Below are 24,684 nucleotides of genomic sequence, written 5' to 3' on the forward strand. Positions count from 1 at the left end.
TATTTTTTATATTAGAGGTGGCAAGTCAAGCCACTTTTAACACTTCAACAATTATTAAGATACAAGGATATAATAATTATTGTTATTTAATTATATCTTAATTATACCTATTTGGGTAGGTAACGGTAGAAGATATGTATGATGAATGGGTACCTATAATATATTCTACCGACAATATTTATTATTGTAGTGTTCCGGTTTGTGAATGTGAACCGTGGTGACCACTTAATCAGATAAAGACAAAAAAATATATTTATTAAAATTTTTTTTCTGTTATCTGTGTATCATATTTAATCGTTAAAATAACATGAATAGCACAGACAACTAGTTTATTAAGGCGACCCTTATATCGATGGCGTTAAATTCTATGTGAAAATTTGATGATGATAACGATCTACCGGTCGACAACGGCGGCTGGTCTCTAAGTACGTGCATATTTTTTAAAGGAAAGTGTTCCTGTACTGTCCTCTCTACTAAAACCTTACGCGTATTCTGAGGCACGAGAGTAAACGCTGCCAATTCCCAAAATGCGAGCTGCTGCTGAGAATTACTTATAAGAAAAGCCCCTTTATTTTTTTTTATTGTTCCGACTCCGGGAATCTTTGGACACGGGATCTGCCAACCCTATAGGCCAGTCGTTTTTTCAACGAGGCAATTTATAATGAAGAAGCAAAAGTGTTGTAGTAAATAGAAAGTGTCTTTGTTTGTTTGCCCTTGTACGCAATAATGGCCAAGGAATCAATCAGGGGGCTAATTCTACTAAGTAAAACGGTAATGATGTGCCGGATACTATTATAAATATAACCTAAACTATAAAGTCTAGCCGTATTAAAGTAGTTATAGTATCGCTATATAGATACCCGTGTTCAAAATTACCTTCAAGTAAACGGTTGCCAAACAGTTTATCAGATAAAAAGCGATAAGCTTGTAAGGATATTTTTTTATAGCTGGACTATCGGCTTAGTTACCGAGATTTTGAATTTAATAACACGTATTAACTTCTTTTATACCAAGTACTTAATATATTTAAATGCGTAAGCGATACCTGTTGAAATGGAATGACATTATTTCTTGTATTGTAATATATTAGAGTTATACCAAAAGGCTTCACTGTATTATGCGCAAGCGATCCCGTGATGACCCCCCCCCCAGGGGACGGAGCGGGTACTACTGGTTTTTTAGCGGGTATTGTAACACACTTAGCGTTGGCGTGCCACCCCGAGGGGAAGGAATTGAAAAATAATAGACTGACCAAAAAGCGATATCTCTCATTCAAATCTTCGTTGACATTGTGCTCCAAAACGCTAATATGTTCGAATTCCGTATCAAATCGCTGAGCCTTATGTTCAAAAAATAAAAGACTGTTTCCAATGTCAAAAAGAATTTGTAATTAGTAAAACTTGTGTCTTCTTCGTTCAAATGTCAAATCGATTGTGCCCAAAAGAGAGCTCAGAGCAGTGTTACATTAAACACCCCCTAATCTAAACGTATAAGGTAAGAGCTTAATTTTTAGGCAATTAATATTTTTCTACAATGAAAAAACGCAGACAAAATAAGTCTGAAGAAATCCGAGTACATCAATGTTCAGACATGAAATGCCATAGCTGAGTTTAAAACTTTTCTTAAACAGACCTGATCAGTCCTTTTTGGTAGCACAACTTTCAAAGTTCGTCAAATATTCTACTTGTCTTAACATCTAAAAAACATACGGTTATTTTTCTCAATTGATTAATACTCAAGCCCCACTTATTTTTATGTCAATTTTTTAATTCTTATTTAGATTAACGTGACGTGGATTAGTATTTTATAATCACTTATAAATACGAAAGCAATTCTCTCAATCTATTTGTTACTTCAGCATGACTAAGCTGAACCGATCGAATCTGAATCTGTATAAGAACAACAATATGTACTTAATATTTTAAATAAGTAAATATTATTTGTCTGTGTGTAGGGGGTAATCTCAGCGACTAACCACCACTACTAAAAAAAGTTTTCACTGATAAAAAGTCTCATCATTCCAGAGTGCTAGTGTTTAATTTATCTCATATAATTTTCTTTATAAATAAATTGCATCCGTGCGTTTCCAAGTCAGGCTGCTAGTATAGGATACATTTTGACGCGGATGTCAACGTAGTCTCAAAAGGATATCGATGCTATGTGGTCATTATATCAGCTTCAACTTCGTCAGCTGTTCCCCGCGACTGCGTTACTAAAGTAAAATAAGTTTTTTCAGTGACTTCGAATCGATCGAATTCCAATTCATTGAGTCCATGTAGAGCTTTTTCACTTGCTTATTGAGTCAAATTAAACACGACCATAGATTCGAAAAAGAAAATACAATGAGAAGTATTGGCTTTTCTTCCAAATTTTTAATTTTTTACAACTATTTAAAATAACAAATCACTTTAGGCATGTCCATGGTGTCCTTACACACATGAACGCACGAACTGTATAATAATCTTTTGCATACATACGTTCCTTTATATAAATTTTAAATCTAGCATCAACATTTCTTAATAAATTTATTGATATGAAATATTCTAATGCCTTTATCAATGAAGGACGTTATCAAAAATCCGAATTAATCCATTGATAAAATGATAATTTACATTATGGTATTTAATTAGTTTTACATTTAATTAGTGTGTCATAAAACTTAATATAATATACCTGTGTTGCCAGTTTTAATTCTTTCAATATATTTAAGAAATATTCGTTTAAATAATGGTATAATATAGTGTTTAAAATTAGAGGTGATATTTTGAGTATATTTTTAGAAATCAGGTAATATTTCATCCTTTAGTTTATTATCAATTAATCCAAAACATTTTGGTCAGTATTGTCATTAAGAAATTCTTGAAATTCTGTAATTGTACCAGCGCTGGTCAAAAACTTCATTGCTATTTTACTCGAAAGTATTCATTCAATTTGTTATTTTGTAATTCCATTAAGACTGTATAGTGTTATTAATTGTTGGCACCAGTTGCACAGGGTAACGGAGCCTTTAGAATTGAACAATAGAATATGTATTGTCTTAAAATCGTTTTAATGATATGTGGAAATAGTTCCAACAACTTTATAAGCTAAGGAAACAAGCTTAGGTAGCTTTACTTTTAATTTAACAAGGTAACATGACGATTCTAAAGTGCTTATATGAGCCTACATGAATAAAGAATTTTGATTTTTATTTAGATAAGATAATATTCCGCATATAGTATTTACTGAACACAGTCAATTATTTTTTTTTTTTTATGTAATAGGTAGGCATAGACGCTGTAAGAAATAATAACCATTCCTTACATCACAATAATGCGCCACCAACCTTGGATGCTAAGATGTTATGTCCCTTGTGCCTGTAGTTACACTGGTTCACTCACCGGAACACAACAATACTAAGTATTGCTATTTGGCGGGAGAATATATGATGAGTGGGTGGTACCTACCTACCCAGACGGGCTTGCACAAAGCCGTACCACCAAGTATAGTACGTGCATATGCGGGATTCTCGCTGTATTTTCTGTTACTAACTTTTACTTATAAAGTAAAACTTACAATGTATATATCACACCACCAGACTGTGATCTCATCTACTAGTAGTCTCTAACGACCCGGTTTTGCATTGTCAAGTTATTTTAAAAATAATATATCATGATACAGTACAAGGAAATTTAACGCAGTAGGTAAATAATAAATGTGCAATGAAACTTATTCCGTTGTAAAGAATACATTTATGGAATTGCACGAGCAAACGCCCTTGCTTAATAACAATCTCGTTTGCACAATTATGCGTAATTTCGCTTACGTGTAGGTATTTTTTATTGAGATTGTTCGATTATTCAAATGCATAAGTTTACCGAATAAAAAAATACCTTAAAGTATGTTATATATTTACTGTATATTTATAAACATATTATGGTTATTACAGTCATCATTTATGAATGAAGGAAAGTATAGATATGTTCACTGTTAGAGCGTATTTAAACAAAGTTTAATTTTTCTTTTATTTTATAATTTTTTTTTGGAAAGATGAAAGGATATTTTTAGGAAAATAATAAGAGTGAGTTAATTTATTAAATAGTTTTCGAATCTAAATCATCTCGTAGTAGTTTACGACACTACACTTTTTTTTCAGACACGTAACTGATTTGATATACTTATATATGCGGTATACTCGTAAATAATTCAATTTTTTTTTTTTTTTAGATACCAAGAACACAAAATGCCGTCAGCCGAGAAGAAGAGCGCTATCTTGATGACCTGCGGGTCATTTCTAGTTGTTGGTGGAGCTGTCATGGTTGTCTTCTGGCCGACAATATTCTTTGCACAGTTAAAAAGTGTAAGTGTTGTTTTAAAAGTTTTTAGGACGGCGGGCGATGATGGTATCTGAGTTACGTTTTCCGCCCTTAGACAGTGTCTTTGTCAATAGATGCAGACCACTTCATACAAGTCTACTAAGTTAGCTAAGGCCGCAGATTCCGAGGTCAGGGTCAGGTTCAGGGGTAGTCTGATATATTGAAGTTAACTGTGTTAACACTTCATATCATGGAAGTGAGTAATCCGTTCGTCTTCTTGGATTTTTTGGTTGAATCGGATTGCCTTCTAACTTTTTTTTCACCTAATGGTAAGTGGTCACTGTCGTTCATAGACATCGGCGCTGTAAGAAATATTTTCCATTCCTTACGCAAAGCGCCGCTAGGGAATCAGGGTCCTTGGGAACTAAAATGCAGAAGAGTATATGACGAGTGGAAGTGAACCCAGTCGGACTCGCCCTACCACCAAGTATCACATTTTGAAAGCGAGGAAATAGTAAATCCTGTGTTTGCATAAACAATAAAGCACCATAATATCTCGTGCGCAGTTGTTTGGAGTCGAAATGGCCGCCGTGACAAAAATCGTTCAGGATTAGCATTATGATCACAATTTCTTTTCGCAGATGATGACGTTGACACCGACCTCGACATCGTTCGAGATATGGCGGGATGTGCCGATACCAATGTACCTAGAATGTTTTATGTTCAACGTCACCAATGTGGATGATATATTGGCTGGAAAAAACGTCACGTTGGAAGTTGAAGAACTAGGGCCATATGTGTATAAAGAGTCTCATACAAAGGTAGGTTTAAAGTGCTATATACGTAAAACTATAGATGCAATACTTTAGGGCAAAGTTTCAGTCATAGCAATTACAAACATTCTTCTAAAAGTAGTTCGAGCTATTTGCAATCTCAGAACTCGAGACTGGATATTTTAACAGTTATGATACTTCAGCGGCGTAACAGCTTACATACGTAGTTATAATATCGATAAAATCATCCTTCTTACTGCAAATTCGTCTAACTCTAACGATTAAAAACAGCCAAAGTACCTGCTGACACGTATACGAAGTGTGCAAGATCTGCTGCAATAACAAGTGATAAAGTGATCGGAGCCAGCTGCTCGATAAAATTTGTCTATCGCTAATTATATTTTAAATTCATTTACTTGTAAATGTGTATTTATTTCGTATCTGTAAAGATAGCTCGATAAATTATGTAATGGTATGGGTGACTGTTTTTATTCTATGTTAGTTATTATTTACTGGAACATCGATAATCCCCTCGACTCTGGTATATTATTTATAAATTATGATATAAAAAGTTAGGAAAATGTTCCTAACGGAAATATCCGTGCTACCATTATTTAAAATATTGTTAACATCGAATTTATTTTTTGAACGCGCAAATCACTGGAACTAAGCACACAACGACAAAACATGTTAGCTGCCTAAGTAGCCAGTGTCTATGGGCGGTGGTGGCCTTACAACCAGGGGCGCATTTGACTGTTCGGCTACCGACATTATAAAAAAAAAAACGCTACGGCCCACGGAGGCCGAGCAAGGACGTTTATCATAGATTAAATTGTTGGAAGCAAATAGTTATTCATAAACAGTATATCTCAAAGCAAGCTATAGAGAATAAGAAATGATTACCACAAATTTCACAATTATGATAAAAATATTTAATACGACATACGTTAATAATAATAACTTAATAAATAAGGATCTGTAAAATATTACATAAAAAAAATAATTCGGTCCAAATTGATATAAAGCCTGACACTGATTTTTATTGGCCTTCAATCTACGACATCGGATGATCGCAAAACCGCCTGATAAACGATTATAAATATAATAACACTGTCACGGAATGGTACATGTAAATGTTATTACGTATTAGATAAGAATAATAATTAATCGAAGTGAACTAAGGTGTCATGTGTTTCGCAATTTGGAAAATTAAAAATATTTTACATTTTAAATTTAGAGCATGAAAATAAATTTAATGTATTTCAATTCGTACAAAGAAGTCTTCTAACAAATGAGATTGTATTAGACTGTTACGTCTAAGTATAAGTTTTGTCTGTTCTAGTCAAAAAAGGAATTAAGATAAACAAACCTCGGATTTACGTATTCCACGCAAATTATTTATAGCTCAACTATATTGTGTACTACTAACAGTTCTTGATTAGTATATCTCTAATTATAATAAACACTATTTCGCTTAACTACTTATATCCACTTTAATTTTACTTCCAAAGTTCCGATAAGTTTCGACGACGTTCAAACGCCATTTTTTCGCAAATCCATAATGAACATCATAGTTTATTCAAGCTATCGACCAAAAAGTCAAAAGTTCAAAAATCAAAAGTTGTTTATTAGGTTTCTGTTCTCTTGTGGTTGAAATAGACCATACATAGATATGCATGTATGTATGTGTGTTTAATATTTCAATATAGTTTTGTTGTGTTCCTTGTGTTGTATTATAATTACTTGTGCGCGCCTAACTTATAGTTACACTGGCACATTTGCCCTTTAACACAGAACATATTCATATAATATATACAATACTAAGTATTGCTGTTTAGCGGTAAAATATATGATGAGTGGGTGCTATCTTTCCAGACTGGCTTGCACAAGGTCGATAGTACGCATTGGTGCCTTGTCACTTGTGATCATTAATATGATTTAAACTGAGTATTATAAAAAAATATATTGCAGTTTAGTGATGCACTAACTAGTTAGTGACTGCTACCCAATGGGTTCTACCCGCATTAAGTGTCGTGTCATAATTAAATTATCTATATAACATTTAAAAGGACAATTGGATTTATTTTATTGGCATATCTTTTTTTTTTTTTTTAATCTACGTAATTTCGAATCGTTTCCTTTGCCTTTAGTTGTCAAGTATTATAAAAAGATATGCAGTATTAAGATGGTATTACATTGTATATGTTAAACAATCACGAAATGATAAATTCGTACTTTTTATTGATCACTATCGAGCTGTCGATAACAATTAATCCGTCATTGTGATTTTGTTGATTTTATTTTTTAAATTTATTTCTCGGGGGTTTTTTTTTTGATTTCTTACTTTCTACTAGCATTACTAATATATATATATATATCTCTTAAATATAAAATATTATCTAAATATCATTTTAACATACCTTAACTTCAGAAACTTTCTTTTAAGTTGTAATATGTATATTCTGGTATGGCATGGTATGGTATGGTATGGTACTTGGCGGTAAGATCGGTGGCGACCGACCTTGGGAATTATAAGTTACGTCCCTTGTGTCTGTAGTTACACTGGCTCACTCACCCTTCAAACAGGAACACAACAATACCAAGTATTGCAGCTTGGCGAATATATAATGGGTGGTACCCAAACTGACAACGAATAAAATATATGAATTTCAATATGCAATAATAAGGAACACATACATTATTGCAATAGACTCAACCGCAATAGAGTGTAAACGACTTGTATATTAGTAATAACAATCCGTTGCAATTGCTCCGCTTGCCTCGTAGCCTACCTTGCAGATTACAAGACCCCATTCAAATTCCGGGTCGTGTCATTTTGTCGATTTCCGGGTTTTATAAGAGTTTGAGTTTTGTTTATTAAGAAATTCTCTGATAGCCCGGAGTTAGGAAGTGGCCAGGAAGAACTTTGTGTAACATTCTACCGCCAAACAACAATACCTTTTTTTTTCCGCTGGAAAAACGCGTTACGCGTTTCCCCCACGTGGAAGTGGGGGGATATGTGGGACTCGCCGGTGCCCAAGATGTTGGCGGCACATCGGAATACCCACTAAAAAACCAGCGGTACCCGGTAAACCTCCGTCTCATCGGTGAGCGCCACGGGATCGCTTTCGCATGCTACCGTGACGCCCTGACGATCAGCCCGCCTATGCGGGCCTCCAATTCCTAGGGGGGATTCCCGGGGTACTGAGAACCCTCCTAGTCAAATCGGGGCACCGTACAGCGCCATTGACCTCACTACACCGGCATATAGTCGCCGGCATAGCGATCCCGGCCCTCCCACATTTAGTAGGAGGCGTCCCAGGGCGGCAGCGGCGTTGATGAGCTTCGGCCCGAGTTGAGCGAAATGCTGCCTGAAGCTCCATCGTGAGTCCAGGATCAGGCCCAGGTACTTCATCTGGGCCTGCACCTTGATCACCGTCCGAGGGGGTACCCTTCGTGGATCGTGGAAAAGGAGAGCCTCCGTTTTCGAAATGGAGACCCTCAGGCCCAGCGCTTCCATCCGGTCCACGTTGAGAGCAGTTCCGACTTCAGCCAAGCGGGCTGCGTCCCGAAAGTCCCGGCCTATCGCCGTGATGAGGGTGTCGTCCGCGCAACAGAGCACCCCCATCCCGGGAAGGACGGGAGTTCTCAAGAGCTAATCGAAACCAACGTTCCACAGGATTGGGCCGAGAACCGACCCCTGTGGAACGCCGCAGCCTACCTGATGCCGGACTAGCTTCCCATTGACCCCCACCCATAGAACCTCCCGGTCCTGGAGGTACGCCTCCAACAGTCCTTTCAGATAGGTCGGCACCCCGTAGGATAGAAGTGCCTCCCTGATCATCTCGAATGGAAGACTGTTAAAGGCGTTCGCCACGTCGAGTGACACCGCCAGGACGACTTGCCCCCGGGCCACCGCTTCCATCGTCGTGAGTCTTCAGGGCGTCCAGGGCGTCGACTGTTGATCGGCCTGCCCTGAACCCATACTGGGCCTCTGAAAGACCCGGACCGACCTCCTCAAGGTGCTGAACAAGACGGGCTGCGAGGACCTTTTCGAAAAGTTTGGCCGTCTCGTTCAGCAGCATTATTGGCTAAAACAGCAATACCTACTTAGTAGTATTGTTTTCAGTTTGAAGGTTGAGTATGCTAGGGTGGAGACCGCGAATCGGCAAGCGTAGTGTAGGACGCCCTGTGGCACGGTGGAGCGATGATGTACGGAAGGTGGCTGGTAGGAAGTGGATGAGAAGGGCCGAAGATCGGGCTCAATGGCGCGCCTTGGGGGAGGCCTATGTCCAGCAGTGGACTAATACAGGCTGATATGATGATGATGATGATGATGATACTAGGGTACTGTACAGCTACAGGTAAAAAGAACATAACATCTTAGTTCCCAAGGTTGAGGGCGCATTGGCGATGTAAGGAATGGTTAATATTTTTTACAATGCCATTGTCTATGTTTGCTTGTCTATGACCAATTTGCTTGTTAGCTCACTAATATAAGAAAACAACTTACATGTAGATTTGAGGCCTATTTAGTAGCAGTATTTGTGTTCATTTCTATAAATACAAATATCAATAATGGAAAAATCTTAAAAGACGATAAAACTACCTACATATAATATCAGAATGTCGAAATACATAATTAGCTCGATAACATATCGCTTTAATCGGATTCTTCTTGATTAACATCCTGTGTGAGATTCGATCGGCGCGAATAGTAAAATATAATTGTGTATTTTTAATAATAATAATATATAATCGAACCAGTAATAAAGACAAATAAACAAATTTGACATTTAATCGATGCGATATCATTGACCGAGATCTTGATTGATCTGTTTTATTCGAAATTATTTGACGAATTCCAGTTTTGTATGACGATTTATTAACGTAACTTTGCAAATAAAATTAATGTGGATTTATGTTGTTTGGAATAGTGTTTTGAATTATAAATAAAATATATCAATCAAGAAATGATGAAAGAAACCAGAGAATATGTAACTCTGTGAAATGTATATTATTTCGAATTGGAATAGGCTGTCGAGATTTTTTATCGGTTCCTTTCGGTAGAAACTTCATCCGAACCGGTGGCAGTGATCCATTCGATTTGATTCTATATTTAAAAGTTCTTCTAATGTGTATAAAGTATATTTTTTGGTCACATTTGGTTTGAGCTTTAAAATGTACATGTTTAAAATTCTTAACCTTTGTCAACAGAAAAACATAACCTGGAACGACAATGGAACGGTTACGTTCTACAACGAGCGTTTCTGGCACTACGTCCCGGAAATGTCGAATGGAAGCCTGTCTGATATGATCGTCAGCATAAATCCTATCGTCGCGGTAAGGAAACTAAACACTATAACGATTTGAGATATTACCTGTGTACTGATACTATTGAAAGTTTGAATTTAGAACATAAGTTTATCGTAGGATTTTTGGAAATTTGAAATTTAAGTGAGTTAATGCATGGGGTAACTTTATCTTAACGTCTTTTAATTTAAACTTCTCAATTAGTAATATATCAGTCTCCTACGTACAAAATGGAATAACAATTAATTCCACGATATATCTAGCGAGACGTGGACATTTTTGTCAATGAAATATAAATTAATATTTTAATTTGTATGTAACAATACGTAACATACATTTAATTTACTGTATCCCTTACCAAACATGTTTCAACTTGTGCCCGAAGGTTGGCTAGACGAGACCACCAAACGCAAACGTTGTACCTCATGCAGCTTTGTAAATTTAACTTTAATGTTTGACGTATAAAAAAATGTTTTTTTTTTTTTATATTACAATGCAAAACAGAAGAAGCCTGACGAAGAAAAAAGTACATGTTTAATTTATTCTAATTCTAAAAACGATTAAAAGAGTAAAGAAGTTTAAAATAGAAAAAAAGTACAATTTTAAGGTATTGTGTGCACGTTAGTAGCGTGTCCGATAAGATAATCCTCCTCCTGGCAAGCAATCAAAAGTACTGATTCATTGCTCTTGTATTATACACTGCTAAATCTGCTGCATATTATAAACGCGAATGTGAGTTTGTCCATTTTTTTGTTACACTTTAACGTTTTAAATAGTCAACCGATCATTAGGAATTTTTGCATAAAGACACATTGGGTACCTAACACCTGCGTTCAACCGCGGATGAAACTTCGGGAGGAAATGAATTCGTATATAAATAACAACATTAATAAAATTTCACTGCAGACGGTAGCATACGTGATGCGTCACCAGCCAACTATCCTCAGAGTGCCAGTGGACGTGTTCATGAGGATGTACCACGACAATATGTTCATTAGCGCGAATGTATCCGATTGGCTGTTCGATGGCATCGATGACCCGATATTGGACATCGCGCAGCGCTTCCCGGATCTGCCAATCACGATACCGTATGACAAGTTCGGATGGTTTTATACGGTAAGTGTGCTATTTCTCTCTAAAGCTGATCCCGATAGGAGTTAGAACGTTATTTTAAGCATATTACACCACGTTGTTCCGTTACGAGTTATTGGAGGTTACCCACGCCGGTTAACCAGGTCAAAATTAATTGGTGATACACCTGGAACCAAATTCCATCTTAAATTTTCCATGAAAATAAACGCCTTCCATCCACTGTTCCATCTTGCCTTACTTGAGAAAGCCGACTGGCTTATACTGTGATTGCCACGAATGAAGCGTGATTTCTTCTAAAGCGTGTGCCAGATATAAGAGAAAAATTATCCGAAATGTCGCTATTTTATTTTGTACGTAACGCTAAACCCACAGTCTAACTGTTTACGTTTATTGTAACCAGAATATCTATGCAATTTAATCGTTCATACAGTGATTCATTCATTCATTCACTCTCGCTAACACGAATGACGTAAATTCCTATTGGCTGTCGCAGTATATTTTCGTCTCTAACAGTATCTTATCACCACTTTTATAGACATGAATACTATAAGAATTATTGATCCCGCACATCGCCAATGCTCTATCAACATTGGGAACTTTAGTGCTATGTCCCTTGTGCCTGTAGTTACACTGAATCGCTCACTCTCTAAAACGGACCACAACAATGCTCACTATTGCTGTTTGGCAGTTTAATATGCAATGACTGGAGAGGAAATACGCTCGCCGACGCTGAAGGCGTCGGAATACCCACTAAAAAAGCAACGGTACCCATTACGTCTTTTCGGTGGACGTCACTTGCTTGCGCATACTACCGTGACGTCCCACTTCTGCGGGCCTCCAATTCTTAGGAGGTTCTCGGGATACAGAGACCCCCTAGCCCCGGCGAATAACGCTGGCGGGCTTGCAGAAAGCAATTTGAGGCTTTTTTTTCTTTTGAAAATTTATTATTCTTTATATAATTTGTAATTCCATTAAAATATAAAATTGTAGGCTCATAAAAGCATTTGTGAATCGTCATGTTACTTATTCGTATTCTCTAAAAATATTGTAATCGTTTAAGAAGCGGTAATTCCTCTTATAATTGCGACGTACACTTCACACTGGGAATAGTATTTCTTAATTAAATGTTGTTTTGTTGAAATAGATGAATATTTGTCATTGGTCATATTTTGTATGTGTTCTATGCGATGATATGCTTTCGTTTCGAAACGACATGTATTTAGTTCAAATAAACATTTCAATTGAAATTTGAGCTGACTGTCTGAATCTTAGTAATCATTTTGTTTTGTTTTCGACAATACTTGTCGACGAAATTAATTTTCTTGACGTGAGTATTTAATGAGGTGACTTGTATTACCTACATGGATACGGAGTGCAGTACTTTTGATATTTATTTTTATTGAAATAGGTAGTCAAACTGGCTATTATCACTCCATAGACATTAGTACTAAAATAAATATTAACTATTACCAACCTTGAGTACGAACATGTTACGTTTTTGTTCCACCGAGTTTAATTTATCATTTTATAATGCTTAAACTTATACCTAACTAAAAACCTTTATTACTGTATGTAGGTACATATGTTCTTATGAGGAAAAGACTAATCTGTTTATTATATAAATGACTACCGAGTCTCACAACATTAACACTTATAATTTGATTATTGTGACGTCATAGGACATAGGGAATCTAAAATGGCGGCAGCTGTCATAATAAAAGTTAGTAATTGTTGACGCGTTTGAGATGTATCTGCTCATCTGCAATCTTTAAAGATGATAAAATTTGCTGTAATGATTTTAAACGAGTAAGGTTTTTTTTGCACCATTTTCCACGATGTGTAATTTCCATAAATTTTGACCCTTTTCGTCAAACGAAATTTAGCGAAATATACTTTATTCAAGTAAGCTTTTACAAGCACCTTTGAATTGTCATTTTAGAAAATTGTATTCAACGTAAAACCGGTTCGGAGTATAGTTTCTACCGTAAATAACCAAAAACCTTAGTACCTTTTTCGAACAATAATTTTTATCAACCGCTGTACACTATCTAGGCCCGGCGGAATTGCAAATTACCAAATGTTAAAATGTTACTTAATATGCAATCGGTGTGTTTATTTATAAATTCTAAAAGGAAAATATGTCACGAGAGATAATTGTATTTTTTCGCATCCTCTGTACTTGTGATCATATCGCTTCGACTTTTGACCTCTGAACCCCGATGAATCAAACGAAATGTCTCACATTATGCGTAGATAAAAAATGAGCTCATGCCTGGTAATAGAATACTGGCCCATTCCAGTGAAGGTACAGATAATAAAAGAAAATACAGATGGAGTCTACGGAATGTCACAGGGAAGCAGCAGAAGCAAATACGAATTGTTAATACGTCGCCCGCGAAACTTCGCTTCGTTTATTCAACACGTTTTTAGGAATTTCGAAACCTATGACAGGTTTTATTTTGATTTAATTTCATTTTAAACTGACTACGTCTGTTCGTACGTTTTACGTATTTGTTTTCTTTATCCGGCTAGTAAATTTTTAGTAGTAACAATTTGTCAAGTTGCAATCAAGAATATTCTTTTTTATTTTTCTGCACATGTACGGCTGGAGCTCTTCAGAATGAGACCACCATCGATTCTTTATGTGCAGCCGTCGTCCCATAATAACTGCGACATAAATCGGGTTACACTATTAATACATAAGACTATTGACGGATTATCAAATCGCTAAATACTACACTATCGGGAATTTGTAATCGCTTTTGTTTTTGTATTCGCTTCTGTTGCTTCACTTTAACATTCCGTGCGTTTACCTGCCCTTTGTTTTATAATCTGTGCTGTAATAAGTTGAAATACATCAACTCTAGATTTATACATGTTCCGTGCGGTTTGCTAATAGTTAAAACTATATATGAATCCATATATAATATAATAGATCGACCAATGATGTTCTGTCAATTCAAGGTTAAAGTTGTTTATGTAATTATCTTCAATCCTCCTGTCATTAGACCCGTATCTACACACATGGTCGCAGAACGTTTAGCTGTAGAACGCAACGTCGCGTCGCCAAATTTAGTGTGCTGTGGCCCTTTTATCGTTCAGTCTGTAACTCTATTACGACTTGATAACAATGAATGAATCCATTTGATTTCTCTCTGTATATATCGTGCATTACATAAAGACAAATGTAACCTTCGATCGTATTCGTTTAATTAATATTCAATGCAGTTCCTCGTGCCGTATACACTCGCGTGGACGGTGTATTTTTACGCAAAAATATGTAATAGTACTTACTTAAGCTGATTTTGTCCCTGGATATATTTTTATACTGAGTTCAATTGTATATAAACTATATATGATGTTAATATAATTTATACTCTATAGCGCTATATATGTAGAAACATAGCAGACTACACTACTAACCAGAAGAAAAAAAAACTATGAATGAAAAAAAATAGACCTAGATCATTAATTCCGCAGATTACCCCCCACAAATTGTACCCCTTAATATTATTATGGATAGTCCGTTCGATTTGAACCGAAGTGATTCAATCATATTTGTAACAATACAAATAAACATTAAAAGAAAGTTCTATATATATAAATATTACACACATTAAAAAGATACAGATTAAAAATAATAGCAATAGGAAACAATATGAGGTTACATAATCAAAACTTTATAGGAATGAAATATACTACAATAGTTTTTGATTTGAATTTGATGTTTTTAATTTGGTCGTGCTCTTAAATTAACTATAATACGGAAATAATGTCAAAAGACCTTTTATTGTAATTATTTTATTAAACCACGTTGTTCTAAAATATATTTCAGTATAAAATTGATTTCGTAACGAGCGTTCAGCCGACTGAATACGCGTTACAAAATACTTACGATATTTCTTCGATCGGAACGCAGCAACTTTCGCTTACTGTATAATTCGATGCACCTTTAAATAATTTGAAATGTGTTTACAATTCATCGTAATGTTGCATTGAACGATGTACAGAAATTAACAATTGATGCGACCATAAATATAAAAAAAATATTATTTCGTTTCGGTTTCTTAGTTTCATCATTTGAAAAAAAAAAAAAAAAATAATATTCAACACAAGGTTATATTGGTGATGAAAAGCGTGGAGCTAATACGTGTTGACTTTCAGGCAGGATTTTTTATTTTATAATTGTATTTAACTAACATAATGTATCTCAAACGTTGGAAAAGAGTAATTGCTGAGTTTCTTGCCGGTTCACGGTGGAATCAACAACGAACGGTGGTTACTTTACTTTTAATATAGTTCTGTTAAAATAACGACTCAAAAGCCTACTTGAATAAAGAATATTTTGATTCTCATTTTGGGTGTTCGATACTTAAATGATGAAATTCTGTGTATAAATTATGACTTTGATCTCAAATTCACACATTTTTCGAGATCTAAAATGTCGTTATGGATTCGTGAAAAACTGGCGTTTTTAACGTCGGTGGAGTTGTTATCGGAACAAAAATTAAAGTAAATAATATCCTTACAATAATTTTCATACTAAAGAAGAATAATGTTGTACTATAAATAAAGATATGTTAATCAAAAACTGTTTGTAGCGCATAATATAGCTGAGCTAAATATTGGACAACATCACATACATTACTCTGATCCCAATGTAAGTAGCTAAAGCACTTGCGTTATGGAAAATCAGAAGTAACGACGGTACCACATACTCCCAGACCCAAGACAATATAGAAAATTAATGATCTTTTTCTACATCTACTCGGCCGGGAATCGAACCCGGGACCTCGGAGTGGCGTACCCATGAAAACCGGTGTACACCCTACTCAACTACGGAGGTCATCGATTAGCAACTCGCATGGAATATGTAAAACTAAGTTTTGTTTATCTTCAGTCCTCCTGCCCTTGGAATGGACTACACGCAAGTGATCGTCTTTTTTGCCTCACTTGCACAAGTACAAATGATTATATCGACGCCAAACTAATTACAACCGACGTCTAATTGTATGGAGAAGTTTTAATTATGTTGTCGTCGTTGTAAATATTTATAAAAAGTAAGGTTTTTTCTGTTAAATCGCTCTTTTGATTATGAATTTCAGTTCTTATACACATTATAAACATATATATGTACATACATATTAAATTACTATTGGTCTTATTTTATTAATAATGTTTATTTTGATAGCTACATACATTAGTAGGTCAATATTGTCGCTAAGATCGTCAAATGGAATAGCGTTGATTGTTTTGTATATTTTTATCGTACATTTTCGTTACGATAATCATGATAAGGTAATTTTTTTTAAGAAATACGTGGACATACATATGTATGTATTACAGTGGCTCACTCACCCTTAAAAAAAGGAACTTCTTCTTCTTCTTCGAGTGCCACTCCGACTAGCGAAGGTTGGCAGTCAGCTTTGAATACTCCTTCTTGTTCTTCGCGAGGCGAAAGAGTTCGACAGCACTCGCAATTCCCGTCCTTTCTCGGATGTTGCACAGCCAAGACTTTTTTTCTGCGCCCAACAGCTCTCCTTCCGGCAACTTACTGCTATTTGGTAGTAGAATATCTGATGAATGGGTGATTTCTACCCAGATGGGCTTGCACAAAGCCCTACCTGGTGGCAATTGGTCGATACCCCTACAGACATATAACAATAAAACTTAACGATATACTTTATTTAGATATTTATTGTTTCTTAATGTTATTGACTCGTTTCAATAAATCCTGTCATAAAATTTATTACTAGGACACGATAAACGTTTATGGACTTGTGTGTAAATATGGTATTTATTTGTTGATAAACAGTTTCGTGTTTTATAATTTTGTTCACTTAGTAGATAGCGTTTTGTACGATCGTAAGTGTAGGTACCATCCAACGTATATTCTACCAGCAAACAGAAATATTTATGGTTATGTTACGTTTTGAAAGGTGAGTGAGACAGTGTATTAATTTGAAAAGAGACATAACATCTCAATTCCAAGCTTGGTGACATATTCAAATAAGATATTAATCATTTTATTTTATAGTGTCGAAGCGGTTGCCGTACCATTTGCAAATCTGCCTACCTATTTTCAATAAATTAATAACTGGGCAGCCTAGCAATGCAACTATTCCACTTCGACTATTAAAAAAAAATGAAAAGTATTTGTACTTACGTAAAGAAAACTCAGCGAATATTTCAAATATATATCTGGTTTCTTTCGACTAACAAAAGATTTAGATAAGCGAACGCTTGCGCAGTAGGTCGGGTCGTCGTGACTCATTTAATATGACGCATAGAAAATCTATCGTAAACCCTTATCGGTCAACGAATCAAAATAAACAGCACACAAAACCCTGTAATGGTAACCCGACTACGGAGGACTTCAGCAGGTCGTTACGTGTATGTTGATCTTTTCTCGAATATCTTATAAAGCAACGAATACATTGAGTAACGTTTTCTCCCGCAACACTCTACGTGACGCTGCAACGTTGAACAGTGTCCCGCAACATTTTACGTCACGCGAACATGTTGCTTGCTCTGCTCTGAGAGCGAGCGCACCCGCGTCGTCGCGCCATTTGCCAGAGTGTTGTCTTTATGAGTATATAACCAGTATTATTGGCAACCTGACTAGTGTGGCCTACAACATGTTCCGCGGTATTTGTCTCGGGATTTCCCCACTTAGTTTTTGAAAACCTTTTTTACATCATGGTAGTCCATTTGTTCTCTAGTGTATCCGAGGCTTTTTAGCTCCTATTTGACAAATGAGTTTTCGTTGAATGCTATCTTGACCGTACGCTGGTTGTAGGCTATGTGACTTTAAACTAATAATATGGCGGACTTTAGAGATATCAAATACAATATTATATATAGAAGTTTGCCAAACAGAACATTTGATTTACATAAAGGTCTCGCCGACTGCTCTTTATGTAACTCGATAATCGCATGTATGACACAGATGTCCGTTTAGGCTATACACTTGAAGTATAGTCGATTTCTGTATATTTTAGTTTTGAAGTAACACTTTTAAGGCGGCGATGCCATATAATCGATGGGTGGATGATAAATTTAGAGCATTTAAGAACGCGTCACGTTTGGACATATTTCGTTACACGTGAGAAAAGGAAAGTGTGACGTAGAGGGAGCGAGCAATATATATAATAAGTTTCATTTTTAATTAGGTTCCTGTCTGTTTAATTTAAATTTTTGTGTACACCGGTTTTCATGGGTACTCCACTCCGAGGTCCCGGGTTCGATTCCCGGCCGAGTCGATGTTGAAAAAGTTCATTACTTTTCTATGTTGTCTTGGGTCTGGGTGTTTGTGGTGCCGTCGTTACTTCCATTTCGTGATTTTCCATAACACAAGTGCTTTAGCTACTTGCATTGGGATCAGAGTAATGTATGTGATGTTGTCCAATATTTATTTATTTATTTATTAAATGCCAATGGTGGCAATGAGTGCATTATACTTTAAAAACTTTCGTGGTTTCTATTTATATGAATACACTTGTTTTAACAGGCTGATAACACGCATTGGTACAGCGTGGTGGAATACACACTCAACCTTCTCATCAAAAGAAGCGACGACCAAGCCCGAAAGTACATTTAAAGGTGTTACTTTAATTAATAAATGTTTTTTTCTTGTTTTCAGCGTAACGGGAGTCTAGAGTACGATGGTATTTTCTTAATGAACACGGGCGAGAATGACTTCTCGCAGCTCGGTAATTTGGAGAAGTGGAAGTATTCCAACAGAACAGAGTTCCGGGATCAGTGCGGGGATGTGAGGGGGTCGACCGGGGAGCTGTGGGCGCCTGAGCTTGGACAACCCGAGATTACAATCTTTGCTCCGGATATTTGCACGTGAGTTATGTTATCTTAGTACTACTAATGGTTTTTATTTCATGTAGGATGCTTCACATCATTTGTGAGTATACACACACACTAAATAGTAAGTGGTGGTCATCACTGCATATAGATTTGGCCAAAGATGAGAACAATGAAGTTATATCCCCTGTGTCTCTAGTGAAACTGGGTCACTCGCCCGTCAACCGAAACCCAACAGTGCTAATTATTGCTGTTACGCGGTAGAATATGGGTTGAGTAAGTGTTACACACCCAAACGGGCTAGTACAAAGCCCTACCACCAAGTAAACAATTCCAATGGCTTATTTAAGAGAAGGGTATAAACATAAACATAAACATAATCAGCCTGTAAGTTTCCCACTGCTGGGCTAAGGCCTCCTCTCCCGTTGAGGAGAAGGTATGGAGCATATTCCACCACGCTGCTCCAATGCGGGTTGGTGGAATACACATGCGGCAGAATTTCGTTGAAATTAGACACATGCAGGTTTCCTAACGATGTTTTCCTTCACCGTCGAGCACGAGATGAATTATAAACAAATTAAGCACATGTAAATTCAGTGGTGCCTGCCTGGGTTTGAACCCGAAATCATCGGTTAAGATGCACGCGTTCTAACCACTGGGCCATCTCGACTCTTTAAGAGAAGGGTATTTAATAATATATAATTCATCTCGTGTTCAGCGATGAAAGAAGCCATCGTAATGAATGGGTCAGGTGAAATCTGCCACGTGTGCTTTTACCAAAACGTATTGTACAGCTAGGGGGAACGGGGTCCAAAGAGAAGAGATCTATGTCTAGCACTAGGAAATTTCCGGACTGTGTATATTTTCGGTGTCGTTGTCAACTCAAGCAAGATATAGGCTATTTACAATGAATATGTTAACTATATGAGACATATATTGATCCCTTAATATTTTAGGATAAAAAATTCGAAAGATGATAATGATAATACGTTCCGTTATACTTTCAGTTACATGAATCTCGCTAAAGTCGGCCCGACTAGGATACAAGGCATCGACGGAGTGCTGTACGCGGCCAACGAATCTCTCTTTGATAATGGATACAGGTATCCCAATAAGGTGAGCCAGTCACGTTTTTTACTAACTACACTATATTGAACAGTATGAGGAAACATCTCCCTAACAGAGAGTATCAGTGGAACTTTAAGATATACGTCGTGAACCTTGCTCGATTGGGTGTTACCGAGCTTGTCCTGTGTATGGAGAGAACTGTCACAGGTCGGTTCAGCGCAACGTCTCGTCCCGCACTGATTTATTCGGCGACAGAGATGTAGAATCCCGATTTGCGCGAATCAATTGCTTAAAAAATCGTTAAAAATATTCTGAAAAATATATTCCAAAAATAAGCCGAAGGTTCTCTTGGTCTTGTATTATACAATACGGTGATATCAATAGCAAAATTTTGTGACAAATAGCTTAGGAGCAAAAAGCGACTAACGAATAGTGAATTCGTAAACAGATAATTTGTTTATTCATTTCTCTTACTTATATTTTTTTAAATTGTGAAACGAAGAGGAAGTGCTACAATGCCATAACTTAACGTAATAAGTATTTTAATATTATTTCGATAACGATTACCGGGATAAATGGTTTTCATGCGACTCAACTTTACGTATGCGGTATACACCTACAGACGCCATTACAGTTAGCTATCAGACGCAATCTAAAGTAAAATAATCATTTTCACCAGGCGTGCTACTGCGATGAAGTGAGAGATGATAACTGCATCCAGTCCGGAGCCCTGAACGTGTCGTCGTGTCGGTTCGGAGCGCCGGCATTCGTGTCGCAGCCGCACTTCCTGAACTCTGACCCGTACTACCCCAAAAAGATTAAGGGTCTTAGTCCTAATGAGTGAGTAGAAGTAACATTCGTCAATATACTGTATATTTAGTTCGTAAAAACTTGTTATGGTCATGTTTTTTATACTTTACTAACACCATAGAGGTTAAAAATAGGACCATAAAAAAAATAATTATGCATTAAAAAAAATAAAAATAATAGCAACTATTTTTTTTTATATAAAATAGTTACGCGTAAGGCCACCATATTTTAATCGTCACCAACACCCATAGACATCGGTGCCGTAAGAAATATTAAAAATCAATCACATCGGCAACCTCTACCAACCTTGGAAGCTAAATTTATGTCTGATGTGCTTGTAATTACATTATCTCACTCGAATCGAGTGATTCAACTCGATGAAATCGTACCATCACTTGGCGGTAGGGCTTTGGGCAAGTCCGTCTTTGTCATATGTTTGAAGGGAATGAGCCAGTGTTACGTGCACAAGGGAGTTCCTAGGGCTGGGGGCGCATTGAAGATACAAGGAATGATTACAGTTTCTTACAGCACCTATGTCTATGGGCGGTGATGACCACTTGTCGTCGGGTGGCTCATTTGCCAGTCCGCATAAATATTGATATTTGGTGGTAGAATTGTATATAATGTAATGGTGTGAATTGGAGATCCTGTTCACCTCCAAGAAGTTTATATTCCAAACCGGTGTTAGCGTTACATTCAATTTAACCTGTCAATTGACGATTCAAAGAATTCCTTAATAAAATTTATTTTGATGTCCCTAAAGGGTTAACATGTGTAGTGTATAATTTTTTATTAAAATTGGATTAATATGTTTCAGGGACATGAACTTTCAACTGGCGCTGGAGATGTACACCGGCATGCCGCTGCGGGTCGCGGCGCAGCTTCAAATCAACCTCCTAGTCAGACACATCCGGGGTTTCAGGTGAGATATATGTTCAGTACTGCGAGCTTAATTTATTTGCAGTATAATATTTTTTTAACACCTCGCAAAGGCGATAATAGATCTAGTCGAGATCTCGAATAGTCTGTGATATTCACTGTGGATTCGAGAAAAAATGGCGTTTTGAATGTTGACAAAGCTGTTACCGGAACTTTGGAAGTAACATTATAGTGGTTACGAGTAGAGGAGACATTTCGATCAAGAACTGTTTATTGTATAAAACAGAAGAGTATACTGCTCCACAACAACATCAGGTCGCCGAGATTACATATATATATAACATAGCGGAGTGTGCCCGCAGCCTCAACAACCAGCTGCCGGACGGCGACACGCTGGTGCCCATGTTCTGGTTCCGCCAGGAGGTGCGCGTGACGGACGAGTACGCGCGCCTGGCGCGGTTCGCGCTCAACCTGCGCAGCGGCCTGCCCTACGGGTTCTACGCCCTCACGGTGAGACACGCACTCGGCCTCCGGCGAGCCGGTTCAATGATAACGTACAGACTTAAATAAATACCAGAGTGATGGGCCATATAAGCTCAGAATTTTCAGAAATTTTCTATCAACTCCTATTCGTAATCGTTAACTGAAATTAGTTGCTATTTAATCCATTACATCTCCATTTCCTCATTCATTCCTCCCATCGGAAAAGCGACTGGATTCAATATTAGCGCTAGACGGTTTAAAAGTACTCGTAAAAGTTTGTTAAAGTAAAAATATATATTTAAATTCCTTTCTTCAATATACAAGCATCACTTTTTAAAATCACAGCGATTCAGAAAAAAAAAATAGAGATGAGAAGATTCATAGCAAGGTACTAAAGATCAATTGAATTCATAGATTACAACACACTTAATTGTATAACGACCACTTATCACGAGGTGGTCCAATCGGCAGTCCGCCTTCATATTTCTTAAAAAAAAAATACTAATTATGGTTGGTTGGCAGAATTGTATATCGTGTACCTAATGGTGTAATTTTGTAATCTAAAATTACCTTTAGCAAGAAAACGTTCCAAAATATATTTTTTTTATATTTTGTTTAAAATACATCTAGGATGATTTTTCAAACAAGGCAAGACAAAAAATAGTGTAACTTTATTTATAACTGTTCGATTAAATATCAAAACTTATTATGTAGGGTATTTTAAGTTTTTTTTTTATAAATCGTAATAAGTACGTACGTATCTTTTGATCATACGCTCAAGCGACGAGGTGGCCGAGTGGTTAAGGCGTTGGACTGCTAATCCAATGTGCTCTGCACGCGTGGGTTCGAATCCCATCCTCGTCGATATATTTTTATTTTATAATACGTACAAATGAAGTGGTAGTAATGATGTGTATACACAAATATATATATGTATATTTTTTAATTTATTATTTTTGATGTAGTTTATACAAGGATAAACATTTAAAAGTTATAATTTTATAAATATTACATTTTTTTTTAGTAATTTATATTTTAAAATATTTCTTTATTGGTTTGAATGTAATGTTATAATATGTTAGTTTTGTTTTTAGCAGAACTTGAAATGGCGCCAGCCTAGTTATTAATAGACTTATCGTTAGATATGAAAACTTTACGGTAGTTCTGTTCTTGCTATGTAATTATTTTTTTTAATTTAAATAAGTGTTCAATCGACCCCCAGCTAATTTTCGTTTTTTCTTTAAAGGTAATCGGGGTATTCCTGCTTGTAGGTGGTATATTTATATTAATGAGAAAATTGCTAAAGACAACTGATACCTCGCCGATTCTAGAGTCACCACATGAAGAAATACAGTGATCGAGGCGGTAGATGTGGATGAATTTATGTCAATTGTTACCGTAAATAGTCATAAGTAATATAGTATCAAATACTGACCATTGACCAAGAAGTTTTCTAACTTTGAGGTTTAATTTGATTGACATGATATTATTTTTCTTTATAATCAATCAAAAATGTTTTTGTTACTTAATTTTAAACTTTACTGTTAATATTTTTATATGTAAAAATAAAGATTATATAAATATATTCATACTATAATGGTGCTATATATTTGCATAAGAATAACAATAATAATCTTTTTTTATATGATTGCTAGATTAAATTTACTCTTTTTAATTATAAAATAATGACTTATTTTTATGGGCATAGATACTGTTATTAATAATGTCTAAAACATTTTCAGCTTTAGTAAAAGCATACAAAATATTACAACGATTGATGGTGCCTTACAAATAACGACACTAGTGTATTAAATGTTTTTATCTCTTGTTGAAAGTGTTCAATGTTTTTTTCTTTATTATGGCATTTGGTACTGCGGTTTCAGCCGACGATGGGTCCGTATAATGTTATTTTAAAAACGTATCTAATTTGACAGCTGTCAACACTCGATGTTTCCCGCCACTGTGGTAACTAACGCCTTGCAGTAATAAAATACTCTAGTCCTGTATTATCATTGCACCAAATAATCAAAAAAAAAATGCAGGAAAAAATCTTATATAAATAATAAAATATTATTTTAATTTCTGTACTAAGTAAATATTAAGGTAAAAAATTCATATGAATTTCATTAAGTGTTCTCAAACTTCGTGTTTAGTGA

The 24,684-nt window shown here is 36.0% G+C and overlaps 1 protein-coding gene and 1 non-coding gene across 3 annotated transcripts in view; both read left to right on the forward strand.

The window, feature by feature from the left end:
- The window catches only part of LOC113395967 (protein croquemort-like), a 29,524-nt gene extending 5,361 nt beyond the window's left edge, over positions 1-24,163 (forward strand). Inside the window, exons 1-11 of one of the 2 annotated variants that reach the window (XM_026633724.2) lie at positions 2,767-2,787; positions 4,207-4,339; positions 4,937-5,116; positions 10,286-10,411; positions 11,288-11,497; positions 19,116-19,324; positions 20,296-20,404; positions 21,036-21,196; positions 21,984-22,088; positions 22,408-22,555; positions 23,775-24,163. In XM_026633724.2, the coding sequence (XP_026489509.2) occupies positions 4,223-4,339; positions 4,937-5,116; positions 10,286-10,411; positions 11,288-11,497; positions 19,116-19,324; positions 20,296-20,404; positions 21,036-21,196; positions 21,984-22,088; positions 22,408-22,555; positions 23,775-23,885 (1,476 nt within the window). In that variant the 5' untranslated portion in view covers positions 2,767-2,787; positions 4,207-4,222 and the 3' untranslated portion in view covers positions 23,886-24,163. Of the gene's footprint in view, positions 1-2,766; positions 2,788-4,206; positions 4,340-4,936; positions 5,117-10,285; positions 10,412-11,287; positions 11,498-19,115; positions 19,325-20,295; positions 20,405-21,035; positions 21,197-21,983; positions 22,089-22,407; positions 22,556-23,774 lie in introns of those variants that run through there. The other variant, XM_026633723.2, reaches the window with a different exon arrangement.
- Positions 23,311-23,392, forward strand: Trnas-gcu (transfer RNA serine (anticodon GCU)). Its single transcript has one exon. It is a non-coding gene; the product is annotated as a tRNA-Ser (tRNA).
- Positions 24,164-24,684: the final 521 nt, after the last annotated feature.

Source organism: Vanessa tameamea, chromosome 10 (assembly GCF_037043105.1).
Source record: "Vanessa tameamea isolate UH-Manoa-2023 chromosome 10, ilVanTame1 primary haplotype, whole genome shotgun sequence".
Taxonomy (NCBI): domain Eukaryota; kingdom Metazoa; phylum Arthropoda; class Insecta; order Lepidoptera; family Nymphalidae; genus Vanessa; species Vanessa tameamea.